The sequence below is a fragment of the Oreochromis aureus genome, linkage group 3 (genome assembly GCF_013358895.1).
Source record: "Oreochromis aureus strain Israel breed Guangdong linkage group 3, ZZ_aureus, whole genome shotgun sequence".
NCBI classification, from domain to species: Eukaryota; Metazoa; Chordata; class Actinopteri; order Cichliformes; family Cichlidae; genus Oreochromis; species Oreochromis aureus.
In genome coordinates, this window is record NC_052944.1 from 58,838,618 (window position 1) to 58,861,543 (window position 22,926).

The following is a 22,926-nucleotide window of genomic DNA, read 5'->3' on the forward strand; positions in this document are numbered from 1 at the left end:
CAGCAGTGCTAAGAACTGGAGCACCAAGAGTTTAAAAGTTATTTAAGATGAAACTCTTCCCTGTCTATGATATAAATTAACTATTTTTGTTTTTGTTTGGGTTTTTTTTACTTACAAGTGATGCTCTTAGTGCTGTACCTTACGGCAAGCGCTTTCTTGTTTGTTTGTTTTTGTAGGGGAGGGGGCGGGGTATCACGTGTTTTATAACTAAGTTTGAAGAGGAGAAAAAAAACAGCGGTTTGTTTACTTCCTATATGAACGGGAACCGCCCACAGACTGCCTGAATGATTTCCGTATGATTAGATTAGTTTTTTATTGAAAAAAATTAAGGACCGACATCAATCAGCTATTTAAATGAACCATGTTTACTTTAATTTAAAATCGCAACCTTAAAAATCTAAACGAATAAACAACTGTCGGTTAAGGTGCCTCGCAGCAGTCTCGGCTCCTCCGCTGGTCCGGAAAACTCAGGAAAGTTCTGGAGCCGGTAAAGAAGTTTCACCGGAACCGGCGCGCTCATTCAGAGTAGTTTTCACCGTGATCGTGTTGGCGGTACGTGGCTGAGAGCTCGTGAGTAACTGACGGAAAACCTTTAAAAAATAAACGTTCACCGGCTCCTCTGTTTTTACTGACACATTGACGTGACCGTCGCTGTTTACCGTGTTGTTCACCATTAATCTGTAAAGCGCTAACGTTTAAACGGGTTCACGGTACGAGCTGGTACAGCAACGTCACATCATTTTCTGCTGTAGTGTAAAACGACGGTAAACAAACGGATATTTCAGTAAATCTTTACTGTGCAATGTAAACTAACTGGACTCCGTGACTTTAATCCTGCGTGTATTCCCTCCTCATTCTTTGCTGTTTTAGGGTTAAGCGCAAATGGCTGTTGTAACGTTTTCGTGGCCCTGCTGGATTTTGATGCTCGTTGTCGTCGCCACCGCGTCCACTGTCGCCGGTGAGATTTCGCCTTGGCGCCGAACCGAACCGAACAAAACAAAACACTCCGCTGACTGTGAAAACGTCATTATGTGTGAATAAGTATTCGGTGACTTTTATTGGTTATAAAAATGGTCCAAAAATCTCAAAGATGTGGCGACGTCACGTCTTCGTAGATGGCGTGTTGGTCTAAGTTTGGGAGCCTTTGAATGGAAGAGTCGCGACATTAAACATGGAGCCTTCAGATAGTTCCCTACAGTGGTTACTTGAAACATGTCAAACATACTGAGCCACAAACAACATTGCTGTCAAGGGAGATGCTGCAATCAATTTTTGGCAAAGTGTCTTTTTTTCAATCCTTTTTTTTTTCAAGTAAAAACTTTAATAGCCATAAAAAACGCCTTTCAAGAGGGCCAATATATAACATCTCTTTAATTCGGTAAAGATGTTTTAATTGGCTTAAAAAAAGCCTCAGGCACAAATATGCTTGCAAACAGGGGCGCCTCCAGAAATTTTCATAGAGGTGGCCATATGGGGGCTTCAGTGTTATTATGCTTTTGTCAAATATAGGTTACTTGAAAATATGGCAAAAAAAGAGAGAAAAATATGTACCTAGTTGATTTCTTGTTGTTAAAGTTGGAATGACTAAAAATAGGTACATAAGAAAACCAGATAAGATTTTGAAATCTATAATTAATAAAATCCTCTCTCTTGTGCTCAGTCTGCCATTGCTGTAAAAGGAAAAACCAAAAACAAAACTGGTCCATTGGAGTGAAGGGAGATGACGTGACTCTTCCATTTAACGCCTCTAGTATCAGCTGAGGTTTCCATTAGATATGATACGTTATACTGTATCTAATCCCCCACGGCCGACAAGTTGGAGGGACGCCTCTTCTCCGTTACACTGGATGCTCATATTCACAGAGTTATGTTAAACTAGGCACTACATGAGTTCCACTGATCCAAATGTCAATCCAAATATTAATCTGAGCAGTAAACTCAGGCTTTAAAATGCATCAAACTGTTCTCCTAAAGTTGGTGGGAAAGGAAACGTCTAGAAAAAAGAACTAAAGACAAGTCCCCATATATATAAGGTATAAGTTACCCGTGGCTCAACACACGATCACTAAAGACTATGTCCAGATTGCTTACAGTCCTGTTTCTAATGTCACTTGTTTCAGTGGACATTTCCAGACGGTGAGTCACGGAAACTGTTCAGTCTGTGGCTGTTCCTGTGTAAAACAAGAGCGGGTTTTGCATTACTAATGGGTCTTGTGTCAAAATTGGATATTGGCCAATATCAATTCAGGTATTGGTCAAAAGAAGATTGCCGATATTTATGGTTGTAAATGAACTACTGAAAATGTGAAACGCATGCAAAAGGGGAGAAAAAAAACACCTACAGAAACTAGTTTTTGAAACAACACCAGAGGGCATGTACAGTACTATGCTGTTCATGCTGCCTTCACTGGTAAGGCAGATTGTCGTAACTGTAAAACACGTTATCTAAAGAAACCCGTTTAATAATACTGCATTGATTTTAATGTTGTGACTGATCTGAATAGTAGGATCTCAGTCTAAATGACATGACCCACTGAGACCTATGAACTGTCACCTCAAAGAGAGATTTATAGGTTAGTGAGGTATTTTGGATTGCAATTCAGAGTTTTAATTGGCAGGTAGATGACTGCCTTGGAAAGGGGTTTTGATCACAGGGTAAGCAGATCCTGTCTCTTAACTCTCCACTGAAGCCTTTTACACACTGGAAGTAATTTGCAACAACATGGTGGCCAAACACCACAGAAGGTGAACAATATTTGGTTGTGCAGTGCTGGCAATACAAAGTGGGCATTTTTCAGTACAAGTACATTAAAAGGTCATCAGATGTCTGCTTAAAAGTGACTTACAGCGAGCGAATCACTTCTAGTGTTAAAGTTTGGCTCAGTAGTTTGGTGGGTGGTTCTATATATATGTGTGTGTGTATATATATATATATATATATATATATATATAACATTGGCTCACACTGGCCGTGGTTACCTCAGCCTTTGTTCGGGTTACACATACACATCACTTGCACCACTAAACAATATACTATAACTCACAGTCAGTGAATAGCAAATAACCATTCATATACAGCACATTAGTGGGCTCTGTAGGCATTAATTACAGCCTTTGCATCTCCTCTTACCTCAACAAGACATATAGAAAACACACTACAACTGAAAACGTTCATTAGCATCACTATGGTATTTGAACCTCACTTTCCCCGCTAGCAGCAACTCCATTAGCCTAGCATGACCACGTTCACTCATTCTAAGCACAATACTTCGGCATTACTTATAATGTTATACTTTGAATGACATGTTCCCAATAGTCTTATTGCTTCTACTGTGTTATCTATGAGTCACTTTGAGGACTAGTAACCCACCTGTGTATTAAAATAAAGAGACACAGATCATGAACTAGTTTACAGTTGCAGGATTTATTCTGCAGATTTACCTCCAAGGGGGGTTCACGCTCCTCCTGGGCGCTATGCGCCACCTTGTGGCATTTTTAAGTAATGCCATGGAAGATGTAAAGTGTAGTGGGAAAATATTGAATCGGCAAGACATAACAAACACAAAAAAATATAACTGGGGTGTTCCCTTTTTTTCTTGTATGAAGACATGAACTGAACTAAAATCCCCATAAGTCTTTTTTTATCTTGTAACTCGTTAACTATTAATTTAATCCAAATTTATTAAACATACATTTTAACCTTTTACATTGCAATGCAAAGTGGGCATTTTTCAGTACAAGTACTCCTCAGAAGTGATTTACTTTTAAGCAGACATCACTTCTAGTGTTAAAGTTTGGCTCAGTAGTTTGGTGGATGGCTCTGAACAGAAACCGATTGGCTGCTGTGAAGGTGATGAATCCTCACTGTTTTCTTTTCTTTTCCTCAGCTTCAGACCAGCAGATCTTAGGACATCCTGGGATGAGTGTCAATCTGACATTTCAGGTTCCCACTGACACCATATCTGTATGGCTAAAAAGACTTCCCAATGAGAAATATATCTCCTACTGCCAAGACTTAATGCCACCACGTCCCAGTGACCAGGAGGAGTCATTTAAGGGTCGGGTGGAGGGGATGGACTGTAGCAATATCAGCGGCACCGTTTCTGTAACTTTGAACAACCTGACCAGAAGCGACAGTGGGACATACGAGCTTCAAGGGGTGGACCATGGTGGACGGCTCTTTAATAAAACTGTCTTCCTGAATGTTACTGACCCAGGTGAGACGGGCTTATTCACAACATTACCTCCCCTGGGTATACCACTGGGTGGGCGTAGTAAAAAGGTGAATGGTACAATAAATTTCAAGAGCTTTCCTTGCTATGAAGATTGTTTGTTCAACATGAGTTACCATGGCAATATAACCTGATTTGAACTGAATATTCCGTATCAGTGAAAGCTGCACGGGTTATTTTGGGGTTCAGTGTCTTGCTCAAGAATATTTTGACATATATACGAGACGGATTGAATCACGACCTGACGTACTCTACCTTCTGAGCCACAGCTGGTCTGAGTGATGTGATCAGAGTGCAGTAGATAATGTCTGACAGCAGTTTGAAGAGGAAATGGATTCTGTTCTGTTCTTCACTCATCACCTACCTGACAGCTGACACCTCACACCTGTTTCTCACCTGCAGGTCAGACAGGAGGACACACAGAGGATGGAGGGAAGGAGGCTCAATCTGTTGGACTCACAGTGGGAGTTGGTAGTTTGTTGATCTTTGTAGTCTTGGCTGGGATAATTTATAAATTCGTTACATGCAAGGAGAAGAATTCATACGACCTTCCTCCTGATCAAGACGTTTGTCTGAAGCAAACCTTTTTTTCCTGTAAGTTGGTGTAACAAATTGAAAAGAGACGGAGAGGAGTGGTTTTATTTTTTTCATGAATACATGAACTGCACTCTGGGTTTGGCCTTCTCAACATCAGACAAACCAGACTTTGCAGTGTTGTCCTGTCATTAAGATGATGACCACACGGACACATCTCCGAGTTCCTGTACCTTCAGCTTTAAGAGTAGATAAAACACATGATCAACGGGTCGTGGAGAGAGCTTCACTTTCCTGGTACAATTGTAAACTGTATAAATGAAGGACTTGGACATGGTGACACCAACCTTTGGTTAGACTCCACATTTGAAAGCCTCCATGTGTGGGTGGATAAGTTTATCTCCAGCATCCAGGTGGATGTTTAAAAAAAAAATCACCCCTGTAGAGTTTTTATAAAGTAAGAAACTGTCCACAGAGAATGAACTTGTTTTTATATCTTTGCAAAGGTGGACATTTGAACATGTATGTATTTACTTATGGAGACACCTTATCGTGAAATCTGTTGTGCAGTATTTAAGATGCTAAAAACATGCTAATATATGAAATTTGTTTCATTGTTTTTTTTAAATGAAATAATTTATTTTACATGTTGTCTAATTGTGTTAATGATTGAAGTAAAATTTTAATTTTTTTTCTGATGTATTCGTCAGTTTTTTAAAATGTCAGAGTCTGTGTGATGCTATATAGCCATAAGTGTGACCATTTAATGTGAACTCTGCTGGTTCGGTCTCCCACAGCAGACAGGCTTTAATTTTGAGGATGGATGAAGGAGACACGGTAGAGGAGGAGAAGGAGGCAGGTTTTCTTTGAATCCTCCTGTCACGTCAGACTTTCTAATTTCCTATATCGTACGGTTGATATCAGAGCTCTAATCTACACAAGTGTGGGTGTTTACAGACACTGAAGTCTGTTAGGTAAGAGTTCATTATTTTTGTAATAAAATATACTCATCTGAATGAGGACAGAGGCAACAATCACTGGAATTATCAGCTAAAAATTGTTTCTCTGACTGTCTTTCAGGATGTTACTGTTGTTCATGAGGGTTTACCCCATCCTGAACCCTGTACAATCACAATATGTATTTTTATATATTTATTTAATTGTTCAAATCTAATCAGGGAACAAAGAAAATAATCATTCTAACTGACACATGAAAACTTTATGACATTCTTACTCAAAACGTCTATTTTGCCTTTGTCCAAAATCCAAAGTTATTGCTGATAACTTGAAAATGTAACCTAGGTAGGTACTGATTACATGCATAAACGTCTTTTTGAATTACTGGCTTTGTTGTTGTACTTGTGACCACGAGGAATCCTTATATCAGAGCTCCATTAATGATGATTTAATTAAAATGATTGTGGAACAGATAACCCAACCTGCTCTCTCTATCTAAAGGGCGAGAGTTGCAGCTCCTGAAGACCATTACCCTCTAGTACTCCTCTTACCAAACTTTAAAACTTAATTCTCTCAATAAGGGGATGTGAAAATATCAAGGGTGTACAGCTATTGGAGTGTGTCCTGTGCATTAGATGCAAAAGTTCTACTGAGACAAATCCAAAGGTAGGAATGATTTCCCGTGTCGTTCATTCGTACATTATCATTAATCTCAGTCTCTCACTGAACGTGCTCCTGGGACTGGCCAGCACGTCATTGAGTGGGTGGGAGGTATTGTCCACTATTGTTCTTATCTTGGACAACATCCACCTCTCTTAGGGATGCAACGATACCAATTTTTTCAAACCGATCCGATACCGATACTTGGATCTGAGTACTTGCCGATACCGAGTACAAAAACCGATACTTCTACCACACACAAGTTAAACTTAACCAGTAGTAAAGAAACGACCCCAGACAACTCTTTAACACAAACGAAACGTTTACTGAACGTAAGGGCAGAGACAAATACTGTACAACACATCCCTTTTTTAAACTCAAATGATATTCCAATTCCTTAACCAAATGAAATACACTGTATAAATGAAATAATTCCCTTTCAAATTATATTAAACAACCCAACTTATGTTATCACCTTTTGGTAAGTGACTCACTAATATACACTCCAAAACACGTTTTATAAATCCACTAAACACACAATATTCACACATCAGCTCCACACACTCACATTCACACTTGTTGCAGGCCTGTTTGCTGCTCACGCCGGACGATGGAGAAAATCCTCTTCTCCCCAGTAAGAGCACAAAAGTCTGACTTACAGTTCAGCTGATCGGTAGATCGCCGTGCACCAGTCCCACACTAAATCCACTCCCTGCGGACCGATGCTGTCTCTGCTACAGCGCGTTAGCCCGTCACTGTCCAGCTCTCCGACAGTCCATAGCGGCTGCCTCCTTGGCGAAGCCAAGCAGTCCGGGCTAGCCTTTAGCCTCGGCGATCGTAGCTGGAAACACAGCACGGTGGTGCGACCATTGAAACAAAAAGTCACTTCACCCACACTCTGTTGTGAAGCTCTCACACGGTCAGTTTTCTAGTCACACACTCTTTTGTGCTGGTTAACCTCAGTAAAACTAGCCGAGTCTCTCACTTTGGTTCAGCTAACCTCGTTCATCTCTCCATGCCGTTCTGTTCTCCTCCTCCATTGCAACAGATACACAGGTCCCGCTTTTATGCTACCTTCACGGGCCTCCAGAAAATGAGAACTCTGAAAAATATTTTAACTCCCTTCAGAGTTACATACCATAAAATAATACTTTTATGATTAACATAACAGTTTGATTGCTCTAATTACCTGTATTTACCTTGCGACATATTACAGGGCAAATTACATTCAGGGTAGAGTTACATCACATAACATCAACTGTGAACACCTTATGTTACCGTGGCGTTTAAGTCCATGGGAATTATGAGTATCCACTCCCAAATTCCCATACGGGCTACATTAGTATCGGTTCATGGTATCGGTTAACTTTTACGAGTACGAGTACGCACACATTTTACAGTATCGGCCCCGATACCCGATACCAGTATCGGTATCGGTGCATCCCTAACCTCTCTGTCTCTACCTTAAGAGAGTCCAGCTCCTGACAACTTACTGGCCTTGTGGGTCAGTTTATTGAGTTTGTTTTCATCTGCAAACCTCAACCTGCTGCCCCAGCTTGCAACAGCAAAGAGGATGCCACTGGCCAACAGACTCATAGAAAATCCTGAGCACTATCCGACAGATGTTAAAAGACCCCAGCTGCCTCGGAGAATAAAGCCGACTCTCGCTCTTCCCGTGGAGTGCAGTGGTGTTTTTAACCCAGTTTATTGATGTGAGTAAAGAAAACATAAAACAGAATGCATAGTTTATTTTGACTGTTATATGTTAAACTAGTTTATTACTTTTAAGAGTGTGGCCATGATAAAAAAAAATATTTAACACTGGTTTATGTTTCACAACCTTTTCACAGTTAAGAAAGGGGTTGGTTGACCTTGGATGACCTCTAGAAACCTTTATTAATATCTTTAAAATGATAGAGGCACAAACAAAAACTTTTGCAGAACAAATGTTTGACATTAATTTTGTTTGATTTGAAGAAGGTGGGGAGCCAACTTACACAGCGTTATCAGGAAACATCTGAAAATGGCAGGTCTCTGTGCAGTGGCTGAAGTCTGTGGTGTAGACTGAATGACAAAGGGGAGAGGACGGTCCCTTAATCAACAATCCAGGCAACGAGAGAGGAATCCAGATGTAGGTGGATGTCCTCAACTCCAAGACAGTGCTGTTAAGTGAACTGAGGGGATCCCAGTGTGGCCTCACCATCCGGTCTTTAAGTCTGATGTCATTAGCCGTGTCTGGGCCCAAACTCCGCTGCAGGTCCCAAAGTCAAATGAACAATGCGGCATGTCCTCAACATGTCCTTTTTATTCAAATTAAGTCTTTCTCTCCATTTCAAGAAATCCTGTGTTATCCTGACGCCTTTGCGCTTCTTACCTATGATCGTCAAACTCTTCTGAATCTCCAGCCATTGACTCACCAAACGCCTGGTTTCAAGTGGCAATCAGGGAACTTTTTCTCAACTCCGACGGATATCTCTGATCATTTACGTCACTTTCCAGCTACCCTTCCACCTAGGAAACGTCATAGGAGACGGGGTAAACGGAGCGGTATTCGTGTTCGCCTCAAGGCTTACTTAAACTCACTTGATGCGACCAGTTACCACGTATTTGTAAATACTCTATCTTCTTTTCATGCTCTCTGGAATCGCTTCTGCTATAGACTGCCCTGCCATCGCTGGATAAGTCCTGTTGGACGCTATGCTCACCTAGACTCCCCGGTCGAGTGCCCACCTGTTCGGAGCTGGGTGTGGCTTTCCAGAGGTGGTGTGAACTACAGCAATCTTCGCCTGCTGAGATCTGTTCCTACGAGCAACAACCCGACTACACTTCGGATGGCTTTGCTAAATGTTAGATCGCTGGCAAATAAGACTTTTATTTTAAACGATTTTTTCGTCTCAACTGGGCTGGATTTTCTTTATCTGACGGAAACCTGGCTTCGTCCTGAGGAATCTTCTGCTTTTTCAGAACTTCTTCCTCCAGATTGTGCCTTTGCTAGCTCTCCTAGGATCTCTGGCAGAGGTGGAGGATTGGCTTCGATTTTTAAACACAAATTTCGATCTCGGGAACTTCCACCCGTCTCTTTCACCAGCTTCGAGGTGCAGCTACTGGAACTGAACTGTGCTCCCCCAATTCTTTGTGCTGTGGTGTATCGACCCCCGAAATCTGTTAAGGATTTTATTTTTCAGTTTGCTGAACTACTAGGGAGCCTGTTTTTACGCTACGACCGTGTTTTAATTGTTGGTGATTTTAATATACATGTCTGTTGTGAAGCAAGCACACTAACAAAGGATTTCCTTGCCCTTATTGACACTTTTAATCTTACGCAATGGGTAAGTGAACCAACGCATTTAAAAGGTCATTCGCTTGACCTAGTTTTGTCCTACGGTCTGGATATTTGTATAACGGATATCAAGGACTCTGGGATCTCTGATCATTCTGTGGTTATGTTTAATGTTATGCTACAACATATGGAGCTTAACTGTGAGCGTCCATCACGCCAGATGCGCTCGATTAATTCTGAAACCATTACTAACTTCTCTACTCTTTTTGCCAACTCTGCGCTTCGCGACTCCACTTGTCTTGTGGATTTATCGGCTGACGAGCTTACCAACCTTTTTAATTCCACATGTTCCTCTATTCTGGACACTGTGGCTCCACATAAGACTAAGCGTACTAAGTCGTCATGCCAACCCTGGCTGAATGAAACTACCCGTGCTCTCAGGCGCGAATGCCGCCGTGCTGAGAGGAAGCGAAAAAAGGATAAGCTCGTAGTGTCAGCGCAAATCCTTCACAATTGTCTGTCAAAATATCAGAAGACTGTCAAAGCTGCTAAATCTGCCTACTTATCAGGTCTTATTTTGACCAATTGTCACAAGCCCCATGCTCTTTTTAAGATTTTTAACTCTGTGATTAATCCTCATGCTACAGCACACAAGGAGGTTTCTCCGGCTCTTTGTGAAAGTTTTTTAAGGTATTTTATTGAAAAAATCACTACTTTAAGAGCCCCGTTTTTATCTGTAGTTCCACATCAACTTCCAGTTTCTAAATGCTCTGCTGTCTTTCAGCAGTTTGAGCCTGTGACTCTTTCTGATGTAAAGGTAATAATTGACCACTTAACGATCTCGAATTCCCCACATGATATTCTCCCTGCCCGTATTCTTAAGGAAGCGTTGAATACTATTGGGTCTTGTATTTTATTAATTTTGAATGCATCATTGTCTTCGGGCTGCGTACCGTCTGCCTTCAAGCATTCTGTTGTTCAACCCATTATTAAGAAGACTAATCTTGACCCCAGTGTTCTTTCAAATTATAGACCAATTTCTAAGCTTCCCTTTATGTCAAAGATCCTGGAAAAGGTGGTCTGTAAACAACTTCAGACCTTCTTAGATTCCAATGGTATCTCTGAAAAATTCCAGTCGGGCTTCAAGCCTCGACATAGTACTGAGACAGCTTTGCTAAGAGTTTTAAATGATCTCCTTTTAACCACCGACTCAGGTTGCTCTGTGGTTCTAGTGTTACTGGATCTGACTTCTGCGTTTGACACAGTAGATCATAACATTTTATTATCAAGGTTAGAGCATGTAGTTGGCCTTAAGGGCACAGCCTTATCATGGTTTAAATCTTATCTTTCAGAGAGGTCATTCTCTATCACTATGGGGCAATACTCCTCCTCCTCTGCTCCTTTTCTCTGTGGTGTGCCCCAGGGGTCTGTTTTGGGCCCTATGCTATTCTCTCTGTACATGTTGCCCTTGGGATCTATTTTCCAAAGATACAGTATTTCTTTCCATTGTTATGCCGATGACATTCAAATTTATTTCCCTTTGAGTTTGAATGTCACAGATCCATTGCATACATTGTTTAACTGTCTTCATGATGTGAGAACCTGGCTATCGCAAAACTCTCTAACCTTGAATGACAGTAAAACAGAAGTTATTGTCTTTGACAGCCATATTCCATTGAACCAGCTAACTGTTACCCTTGGCCCACTTGCTAGCTACCTCTCCAACGTTGTAAGAGACCTTGGGGTACTCCTGGATAGCTCTTTAAAATTAGAGAAACAAGTATCTATTGTGGTTAAATCCAGCTTCTATCAGCTACGTCAGATTGCTAAAGCTAAGCCTTTCCTCTCCCACAAGGACCTTGAAAAGCATATTCATGCATTCATTACCTCTAGACTGGACTATTGTAACTCCCTCTATTTAGGCCTCCCTCACTCCTCTCTTCACCGGTTGCAATTAGTACAGAACTCTGCTGCACACCTTTTATCGGGTGCGAGAATGCATGATCATATGATGCCAGTTTTAGCCAAGTTACACTGGCTCCCTGTGAAATTTCGCATTGATTTTAAAATTCTTTTATTCACTTATAAAATCTTAAATAACACTGCCCCTAGCTATTTAACAGAACTTCTTCATTTGTACAATCCTATAAAAGCACTAAGATCGTCTAACCAGATGCTCTTAATGCAACCTAAGTCTAGGTTGAAAACCAGAGGTGACCGTGCCTTTGCCATTGTAGCTCCTAGACTGTGGAACAACCTCCCTATTGCCATTCGCTCTTCTGAGACTGTTCAGTTTTTTAAATCTTGTTTAAAGACCCATCTGTTTACTCTGGCTTTGATGTAAGATAGTTTGATTATCATTTGGTTGGTTTTTATGGTTGTCTCCCCCTGCGGTGTATCTGTCTTATCTTATTTTTATCTGTCTTATTTTATTTTATTTTTTAATTTGTGAAGCACTTTGATCAAAACTGTTGTTTTTAAATGTGCTATATAAATAAATTTTGATTTGATTTGATTTGATCACTGAGAGTTGAAAAACTCTAATTTCAACTCTAAATAATGTCTAAATTATTTCATCTGTAATAAAATGATCAACGTTGCTGCTTTAACAGGTGTAACAATTAAGTTTAACATCCAGGCATCCATGGAAACAGAATTTATTAAATTTAACGGAGTTAGAAGTTAGCTGGACGTTAGCTCGCTAGTTTCTATCTAAATATAATATACCATGTTCTGACTGAGAGAAATAAAATAAACGTACAGCTCTGTTATCACTTCCAACATAAATGAAGAAAACCAAACAGCAGTGACGTTTGTAGAGTTACTGAAGTTTGGCTGGTATATGATGATGTGCTACGTGGTCTCTAGCGACACAGCTATGTTAGCATAATATAAACAGTGAAGCTCGATGATGAACGCTAACTTTTTTCCACTCAAAGAAAGTTAACACCTGGGTTCCCGATGGTGGGGAACCTGATCCTGGGGGATCCTGGGGGCCAATGGGATGTGGTGTCTTTGGTACAGGAACAAGGCATAATGTCTTTGACAACACTGGGACCTTCTGTAGACTCACGCTCATTATGAAGAGTTTATCAAAGAAAGGGATAGGTGGGAAAGAGGTGCCATGACATTCACAGTAGGCCATAGTGCAATGTGGAGAGAAGGACAACGAGTGGCATGGCTGTGGATTGCAGGCTTACTACAGCTAAGTCAGTGGGGGGGGGGCATCAAGAGCTCTATTGGGTAACAATGGAAAGTCCGAGTTGGGGCAATAGAGTTGGTGCAGAACATTATGTAATCACCGATACACTCAGTGAGCACATTGATGTCCTCACTGAGAGGCTCACAAATGAGTGCTGGGAGGTTTGCGTCTCTCTGCTGTCTGTCTGCATCCTGCTATACAGACTGTAAGTTTACAAACCATATACGTAACATAAACAAGTCATTACCTGTACTGTTATGTAGCTGGGCTATTTTAAAAAAAGATGTAGCCTTCAAAAAGCTGGATCAATTTTGGATAGATTCTTAACACATTTTAATGATCAAACTACTGTGATTATTTTCTTATTATGTGATTATTTTCTACAGTAAGTACTGAACACAACAAAAACACCTTCAGCTTTTCATGTATTTTGAAGCCAGGTGTTTTTTTTGAGACATGGAATGTAAATGTATCTGTCTGTAATGGGTCAACTTCCTCTGTTCTTTAAATCTCATATAGGCTATAAATCAAATAGACATGACAGTCAACACAAAAAGGTTCAAACATTTGTCATAGTAAAGTTTGAAGTATATATTTTCATTTTAAAAAATAACACAATTCAATGGGCTACATACTGATTTTAAAGGATAGAAAAAAGTATTGCTCTCACTAGTATTGATCCAGTACCTTTTCAGTTTTATTTATATAGCAAAAAATCACCACAGCAGTTGCCTCAGTGCGTTTCATATCATAAGGTACAGAAACTAGAGCAACAAAGAGAAAACAGAAAATCCCATCAATCAGTCGAGAAATAAAAGAAATGCTATGCACAACACATTATAGCTGCAGTGATACATAGACAGCGCATGATGAATATCCTCCTTTGAGTTGGAATATTTACAATTACTGTTATTTATTCAACAAAAAAACATCCAGAGATGTACATCAGAGTCCATTTATTCAAGTCATCTCCACAACAGAGGTGATGACAACAATGTAAATGAGACCCGCCAAGATACAATAGAGCTCTGATTCAGGAGTGATGCTCTGTGGTGACATCATTATTCTTATAATCCAATCCCTGCTGCTGAGTGGGTGAGTCTGAAGGATGCAGGTAATTTCCTGTAAAAAAAAAGAAAAAAGAGTTCAGACAGAGAGAGAAGTTAATCATCAGCACTTTGATTAATCACTGAATGATTCAGCATGTTACCTTTGGCTCTGTGTCGATACAAAGACACCATGAGGAGAGTGGAGATGAGGTATGGACAGAACACCACCAGGTGGAGGACCGCTCTGAACACACGGTGGAGGGAGAATGAGTGATGGGGCAGAGCTGAGGTAGGTGGTAAGGTTGTGGTTGTAAGTGTACCTGCAGAGAGAATCGCACCTGTTCAAATGAATATGTGGATGAAATAAGAGGTGAAATCAGAGTGAAGCTCTTCACCTGTGACAGTGATCCAGCTGGATGGAGACTCTCCATGACCGCTGATGTCACACTTGTAGAGGCCTTCATCAGACCTGGAAACATGCTGGATGGTCATGTGACCTGTAGGCTGCTTCCTGATGAGGGAGCCATCTTTATAGAAAGCAGCTGGGAGGTTGGAGGGAGTGGTCTTTGTTTTACAGAGCAGAGTGACGTCATCTCCCTCCATCACAGGGAGGACAGGACTCTGCAGGATCACTGATCCACCTCAACACAGAGACAAACTACAGCATTTCATCCATTTACACACAGCTTCATCAACACTAACTCCACACACTCAGCTTACCAGTGACTGTCAGGTTAACCATGTTACTGATGGGACCCTCGCTGGACTCACACCAGTAAACTCCACTGTCAGCTGCCAAGAGGCTCCTGATATAACAGGAAGAATTAGCTGATCTTGCCCACCCATCTCCACACTGAGTCTGTCGTTTGCTTGTGTTTCTCCTCAGAGTCCATCCAGCAGAGCTGTCGTCCTCCTCACAGATCAGAAGCACAAAGTCTCCTTCAAAGAACTGAGAGCTGCTGGGACTCACAGTCAGACGAGCTGTGAGGAAATGGAGAGGAAACAGAAATATTTCTGTAATCAGACAGCTTTTACAAACACTAAACTCCTCACATCAGCTGCCATTTCTCAGTATTAGATGTTTAATAAAACAGACATTATTTCTTAAACTAGCTCATTATCAAAAACAGGAAATATTAGTATGTTTAAAGGAAGTAGGATATGAAAACCTTTGGACTATGAGGAGTAAGATTCACTTCAGTTGCATTCAGTACAGCGCCAAATCACAGCAACAGTCGCCTCAAGGAGCTTTATACTGAAAAATATGCTCCCTCTTTCTACAATAATACATACAGAGAAAAACATCATTTGTAACCTTCACTAAAGCTGTTTCTGTGCTGTGATGAGCTCTGAAACCTGACTGAAACTCTTCAAATAAGCCATTCCTCTGCAGATGATCTGTTAGCTGTTTGACAACTACTCTTTCAAGGATTTTTGATATGAAAGGAAGGTTGGAGATTGGCCTATAATTAGCTAAGACAGCTGGGTCTAGAGATGCTTTTTAAGTAAAGGTTTAACTACAGCCACCTTGAAGGCCTGTGGTACATAGCCGATTATTAGAGATAGGTTGATCATATTTAAGATTGAAGAATTAATTAATGGCAGAACTTCTTTGAGCAGTTTTGTAGGAATGGGGTCTAAAAGACACGTTGATGGTTTGAAGGAAGTAATTATTGAAGTTAACTCAGAAAGATCAGTTGGAGAAAAAGAGTCTAAATGAACATCAATGGCACTGAAAGTATCTGTAGATGATATTACATCTGTGAGATATCGCTGATGTGACTGAAGACGAGTCTGTCTGCAGTTAGCTGCACCAAGTTCTTAATAAATGTGTCCCACAGTCTCCTGGAAGAGTGAGTCATGTTTACAGTGTGACAGAAGAAGGTTACTGACCTTGGTTTGTGGTGCAGCTCAGCAGTGAGATCAGAACTAAAGAGAAATTAAACTCAGGTTAGTTCAGAGTAGAGCTGTATGTGGGAGTATTTCTAATCCCACTCCTGCAATATTTGTGTTTAATCCTGCCCACACCCACAGACTCACTGATATTCATAATTTTTCTTGTGATGTTAGAGCTACTGCGACACACCCACCTGGAGGGCAAAAACTATACTGGGTCCTTTGCCCTCCATTAATTAAAGTTTAACTAAAGTGCCAGATGTTTGCTGTGCTCTCGGATGCACTAATCAGTGTTTATTTACAGCTGTCAGAAGAATGTAGAGTACGGCACCAACATGTGAGCACACCTCTCCTAACCCTGCCTTACAGACCAAATCACACCAATGCCTGCTTCTCCATAGCAACACATACTGTTATGACAGAGTAGGGCAAGAAAACCAGAACTTTTCTGGCCCTACACTGTAAACATTCAAGTCAACAAAAAGTAAGGCTTGCATGCGATAGGTAGAGCTTACATGTACTTTAACGATAAACAATAAACAGATTGATCCAGATTGAAACTACACTTAGCTGTCCGTACTATGAAAGCTTATGTCTTTTTATCACAGCCCCAGAAATTCACAGTTTCTTTTCATATCTTTGTTTTTCTTCCATGGATAGGTGATCCAAGTAGTTTTGGCTCAGGACAGGTAAAAAAGAAAAAGACTACAGGACTGCTGACTGTCACAATGAAGTAATGTTTTGCACAACGGTGGTGAGTCGGTCATGTGACTGAAAATGATGAATACTATATGATGAAATATGTTTATATGCACTGAATTGTGCTATTTCATCAGAATAAGAACAGAATAAATAAAAACAAATTCAACAAAAATCTCAGCTTTAAATTAAAAACAGAAGCAAACCCTGAGACACAGTTCAAAGAAATACATTCAAACTTTTTGAAGGTTCTTGGCACCCACAGTAATCTTAAAACAGCCCACAGGATCTCCATCCCAGTCAAAGACAGCAGAGGCATGAAAAACAGAGTGAACTTACTGAGCAGACACAGCAGAGACGTTTCCTCCATCCTGCTGCTCACTCATATCACGCCAAACACTGATATCAATTCACTGTCAAGTAAAACATTGCTCCTCCTCTTCATCTTCTTCCTTCTTCTGTTTGATTTGGTGTCAACATTCTTGTTTTCCCAAAACTCTACAAAAGCAGAACCTTTGTGGTGCCTTCACTTACACTTCAAATAAATCAGAGGGATGTGTTTCAGCTCTTTTTTCACAGATACACTGAACTTAATGACTGCATGACTGAAAATATTTGATTTCTTTATCAATCCTGTTTCGTATTGACAGACACAAGATTCATTTTCCTGTAGACTGCAAAAAGTGTTTCCTACCTTTTTGTCATTACCTCACAAAGCAGCAACTTGCAGAGCTGTAAACTGAAGCCTGCACCTAAGTGCCAAAACTTGCAGTTCATCTGATGTCCACTAGGAGCTGTCTCTAAAAGTTGTTCAATCTGCATAAGCAACTAAGCTTGGCACCATGAGCTCATATATTAGCACCCACCCCTGTCCAAATATGGTCACTTCTGCTTACAAACAAACAAACAAAAACAACAACAACAACAACGTGGTGGCATCATTGATGCTAAAATGTGGAGACCAAAACCAGATAGTGTCATCACACATGCTGCGTCCATCTTTAAAATGTATGTGGACCTTAACAGACGGGTCATGACAGATTTGAGGAACCTCCAGGATTTGGATCAGGCAGTTTAGATTCATTCATCTTACTCTCTGCTCCAGGGTTTTGCAGCATCACAGGTAGAAGGATCCTGATATGAGTGTCCTCAGTTGGGGTTTCTCTGTGGACATGTCATGCTCTCCACTTTCAGTCTCCATGTCTGAGTGGGTTTTCTATAGATACTATGCAAACACAAAGATGTATTCTCTGTGTCAGTTTTACAAAATACTCTGGACTGACAGAGCAGTCTGTCTCTTTAGTGGATCATTCCCAGGTTGAAATACTGTATGAGTGCAAGCATAAATAACACTGTAAGTGCACACTCTCCTTTAAAGACTGTTTCCCGTCCGGTCAGTGCTCTGGCATTGATCCTGTGTTAGTCAGTATAACTGAACATAAGATCAAATATTAGACTGACTTCATGCTCTGATCTTAAAGTCATCAGGCTGTCTCCATCCGTATCTTCTGCTGTTCTCGCTTGCCATCTGCCTGCTCTACCTCCATCTTTACTGTGTTATCTCTGTGAGATAACATTACCTGTTTACCTGACCCTTACATTTTGTCTGCTGTGGCAGTCATCAGTCATCAGGTTGTCCAAGGGCTAATGTCACAATCATAGATATCATTATAAGCTGATTTTCTTGAAATGGTTTTATATTTTTGTAAAGTGTTCCTGCAAATATTTCACAATAAAAGCTTCAGGCAGAAATGACTGGTTTACCTCTATCGAAATGGGGGTTTTATATAAAATAAATAACGTACCTGTTTAACAAGTATCTTTATGACTGTGTTATCTTTGTGGACACTTAAAGTATATTTATAGGTCTGTGATGCTGTATTTGTTAGTTTCTACTGCCCTCTTAGTCCAAGCTCTCTGGAAAAAGACACTTTTACTGTTGATGACACTTTTTATCTGGAAAAATAAATAGCCAAAGACTCATTGTGGTTTCTGCTTTTTAGAAGGGATATCCTTTCTGGCTCAAAATGACGTCATATCATTCATGAGAGATGTTTGACATGTTTTCCCAACAAGTCATTTCTAACAGTTTAAAATCCTGCAAGCATTTTTTGGCACAACACCGTAAAAAACAAACAAAAAAAACCCCAACAACTTTTAAGGTGGACTTGATGATGTTACTCTCTGGATGAACTGATACCTTGAATATGTTTAAATGTCATAATGAGACCTTCCATCCTCTAAGTTTCTGCTCGAAAAGCATCTTGTGTGTCACTGATTTTTAACTGAATTATGGGGAAATCCAGTTATTCTTCTTTCTCACACCAGAAGGGCCAGTGGTGGTTTTTTTACATGGGCAATATGGGCAGTTGCCCACGGTGGCATCGTGGTGGGGGCCAACAAACACAAAAACACCACACATCATGATATACACTTATAACTTGTAATGTGTGCTAATGTAATAATGTGTTTTGTAAATTCTATCACACACATATACGCGAAAAGTGAGCGTGAGGGTCCTCGGTGCGCCCGCTTGCTGCTGTTGCTGTGCTGAAGTCTCACACACAACTTGTGCAATATATTTGTGTAACGTGATGTAATGTAACGTTGTAAATCCAAGCCAGGAGGACGTCAAAGCCATCAGATGCTCAGTTTCTTCTTTAAAAAAGAAGAGGAGAAGAAAGGAGCAGAAGATACAGGTAAGCAGATGTGTCACTGGATAGTGGCAGGTATTATGTACGACATGCATCCTGAAACAAGATAACATTCATTGGTAGGGATAGTAAAAACTTCTGTTTATCTTTGTTAGCTACTTGGCTATGATAGTAAACAGTAGACAGAGAGTAGACACTGATGTGGCTTATAGATAGATAGATAGATAGATAGATAGATAGATAGAGTGTTCTCCCGGGCACCAAACAGTCTAGGACCGCCTCTGCAGAGAGCACAGTGGGATGACTGACCTATTGACCTATCCCAGACATCCACGTGTACTTTCAACCAATATTTATTCACAGGTAGTATAAGTTGATCGAGGTCCCCCTGTTGATTGGTTTACAGGCGGGTGTAAGTATGCGGAACTGGTGAGGATCCAGTTTTCACCGGTTTTCAGTGGACCCATCGACGTTAAGGACGACGCACGGAGGATACGCTCAGGGAAGATTTTTCAGTTTTTAGTAATAATAATATTTTTTAAAAAACTTATTTATCGCGGGGGATCTATCAACGTTTTATTGTCGAAGAAGAAAGACTCACAACAACGCCATGAGTGCTGGGACATATTTGGGTCTCTGCTTGAGTTTACTGGCCGTCTGCGTCTCGTTGGGCTCTGCAGGTAAGGCAAATCTGAGGAGTAAACTCAGGCTTTAAAACGTATCAAACTGTTCTCCTAAAGTTAGTGGAAAAGGAAACGTCTAGAAAAAATAACTATAGCCAGGTCCCCACATGTGGTACTAACAGGTAAAATCCGCAAAGTTACCCGTGGCTCAACACACGATCACTAAAGACTATGTCCAGATTGTTTACAATCCTGTGTCTAATGTCACTGGTTCAGTGGACAGCTCCTGACGGTGAGTCCCGAGAACCGTTTAGAGTCTGTAGCTGTTCCTGTGTAAAACACAACTATTGGGCCTAAGAAATGTGAAATGTGAATAGTAGGATCTCAGTCTAAATGACATGATCCACTGAGACCTGTGCGCTGTCACCTCAAAGAGAGATTTATTTGTTAGTGAGGTATTTTGGATTGCAATTCAGAGATTTAAATGGCAGGTAGATGGCTATTTTGGAAATGTGTTTTGGTCACAGGGTAAGCACATCCTGTCTCTTAACCCTCCACTGAAGCCAACATGGTGACCAAACACCACAGAAGGTGGACAATATTTGGTTGTGCAGTGCTGGCAACATAAAGTGGGCATTTTTCAGTACAAGTACATTAGAGGGTCATCAGATGTCTGCTTAAAAGTGATTTACAGCGAGCGAATCACTTCTAGTGTTAAAGTTTGGCTCAGTAGTTTGGTGGGTGGTTCTGAACAGAAACCGATTGGCTGCTGTGAATGTGATGAATCCTCACTGTTTTCTTTTCTTTTCCTCAGCTTCAGACCAGCAGATCTTAGGACATCCTGGGATGAGTGTCAATCTGACATTTCAGGTTCCCACTGGCACCACATCTGTATGGCTAAAAAGACTTCCCAATAAGAAATATATCTGCTACTGCCAAGACTTAACATCAACACGTCCCAGTGACCAGGAGGAGTCATTTAAGGGTCGGGTGGAGGGGATGGACTGTAGCAATATCAGCAGCACCGTCTCTGTAACTTTGAAGAACCTGACCAGAAACGACAGTGGGACATACGAGCTTCAAGGGGTGGACCATGGTGGAAGATACTTTAATAAAACTGTCTTCCTGAATGTTACTGACCCAGGTGAGACAGGCTTATTCACAACATTACCTCCCCTGGGTATACCACTGGGTGGGCGTAGTAAAAAGGTGAATGGTACAATAAATTTGAAGAGCTTTCCGTACTACAGAGATTGTTTGTTCAACATGAGTTACCATGGCGATATAACCTGATTTGGAGGCTGTTTTATCTGGTTTTGCTTTGAATGGATCCAAATGCCAGCTCATCTTTTTGAGATGTGGTTTCTTGTGAAAGTCACACGTTAAATTTGTAAACTAGAAGCAAAGAAACTGTGTATATGTAGAATAATCACGAGAAAATTACTTCAGATCAGGGAAAATGGTTAGTAATTATATCCAAAATTTGTGATGCCGTTCTGTTGCTGTTGTAACGCTTTTAAAGAAGAAGATTTATTTTAATCTTCTTTCTCTAAAATGTCTAGAAACGCCCCTACTTTCATCTCTTGAAATATCTTTTGAGAGAACTTGTATCTCTTTCTCCCCTTTTCTTTGCCAGAGTAAAGTAATTGGACAAACAAAATATTTTCTGTAACTGAAAAACAGAATATTGTTTAAAAATGGCAGATAATATATAGAGACAAAACTACGAACCTGACTGAATGCCATGGTTAAATAAAAAGCACTATGTAAATGAAAGTCTTTTCCATAATTTGAAATGATTCAAATGGATAATAGATGGTGGGGAATATCAGAATATCATCATATCAGTGAAAGCTGCACAGGTTATTTTGGGGTTCAGTGTCTTGCTCAAGAATATTTTGACATATATACGAGAGGGTCCAGGGATTGAATCACGACCTGATATGCTCTACCTTCTGAGCCACAGCTGGTCTGAGTGATGTGATCAGAGTGCAGTAGATAATGTCTGACAGCAGTTTGAAGAGGAAATGGATTCTGTTCTGTTCTTCACTCATCACCTACCTGACAGCTGACACCTCACACCTGTTTCTCACCTGCAGGTCCGACAGGAGGACACACAGAGGCTGGATGGAAGTTTTTGTTTGGGGAGTTCATGGCGGTGGTGTGCGTGGTGGTGGTGTTGGTGATGTTTTCGGAGTTGCCTTTGAAAATGTCTTTGTTTGTTTTGTTGGTGATGGTGTTGTTGTTGGATGGATAGATGGAGGATAGGATGGAGCCATTAGAGAACATACTTGGCTGGCAGTCAGTCTGTTATGTTTTTGTGTGGTTGTGTATGTGCGCCAGCTGCTATAAAGTGGCTTACAAATTGCTGTAAAAAGAATTCACCCTTCTCTCCTCCTTCTAATAATGAATCTGACAGAGAAACAAACCAAATAATAATAATCTGCGAATAATTCAGTGGTCTAACAATTCTAAGTGAGACCACAAACACATTCTTGTCCAAAGGTCAAATTCTACAAAAACCTTTCCACTGCAATTAAGTGGATGCACCGAGTCTGATGACTGTTGAGCTGTCTAGAGTTACCAGTCATCTTTTACCTTATGTCAGCTGACATAGGCCAATAAGTCTCCCCCCCCCCAAATTTGGTCTTGATGCAATTTGAAAGAACCCAGTGCATCTGAATGACCACTAGATCTGAACCCACCAATGCTCTGGGACGTCGGCAGATGAGGAAGGCAAGCACATGCCCCAACCGAGGGCGTTGGCAAATGGGGAACCGCAAGCCTGCCCCAACGTGGCACGTCGGAACCGCAAGCCTGCCCCAACGTGGCACGTCGGAACCGCAAGCCTGCCCCAACGTGGCACGTCGGAACCGCAAGCCTGCCCCAACGTGGCACGTCGGAACCGCAAGCCTGCCCCAACGTGGCACGTCGGAACCGCAAGCCTGCCCCAACGTGGCACGTCGGCGCATGGGGAAATGCAAGCACGTGTCCCCATTTTAGAGGTCAGCGGATGGAAAATGCAACACGCCACCGTCTAGGAAATCTCCGCCACACGACAATAAAAGAGCAAGGAATGCAGCGACATTCCACTATTGCAAAATTAAAATAAATGTCTATTTTAAATACGTTGTGTATTT

At 41.0% G+C, this 22,926-nt stretch overlaps 2 protein-coding genes and 1 long non-coding RNA gene across 4 annotated transcripts; 2 read left to right on the forward strand and 1 right to left on the reverse strand.

Moving 5' to 3' along the window:
- Nucleotides 1-253: 253 nt before the first annotated feature.
- LOC120435825 lies at nt 254-6,104 on the forward strand. Of its 2 annotated transcripts, XM_039605958.1 has the most exons (4): nt 254-570; nt 871-958; nt 3,888-4,217; nt 4,635-6,104. In XM_039605958.1, the coding sequence occupies exons 2-4, from the start codon at nt 883-885 to the stop codon at nt 4,838-4,840; spliced, it is 612 nt and encodes a 203-aa protein (XP_039461892.1). In that variant the 5' UTR covers nt 254-570; nt 871-882; the 3' UTR covers nt 4,841-6,104. The 2 variants fall into 2 exon arrangements, with proteins under 2 accessions (XP_039461892.1, XP_039461888.1); XM_039605954.1 differs by lacking the exon at nt 254-570 and having other exon boundaries at nt 579-958.
- Nucleotides 6,105-14,873: 8,769 nt separating this feature from the next.
- Nucleotides 14,874-16,953, reverse strand: LOC120435894. The gene is made up of 3 exons (XR_005610000.1): nt 16,849-16,953; nt 15,808-15,843; nt 14,874-14,895 (listed from the first exon to the last, which is right to left on the reverse strand). It is a non-coding gene; the product is annotated as an uncharacterized LOC120435894 (long non-coding RNA).
- Nucleotides 16,954-19,562: 2,609 nt separating this feature from the next.
- Nucleotides 19,563-21,868, forward strand: LOC120435838 (CMRF35-like molecule 8). Its single transcript, XM_039605979.1, has 2 exons — nt 19,563-19,843; nt 20,601-21,868. The coding sequence occupies exons 1-2, from the start codon at nt 19,774-19,776 to the stop codon at nt 21,077-21,079; spliced, it is 549 nt and encodes a 182-aa protein (XP_039461913.1). The 5' UTR covers nt 19,563-19,773; the 3' UTR covers nt 21,080-21,868.
- The last annotated feature ends 1,058 nt before the right edge of the window (nt 21,869-22,926 follow it).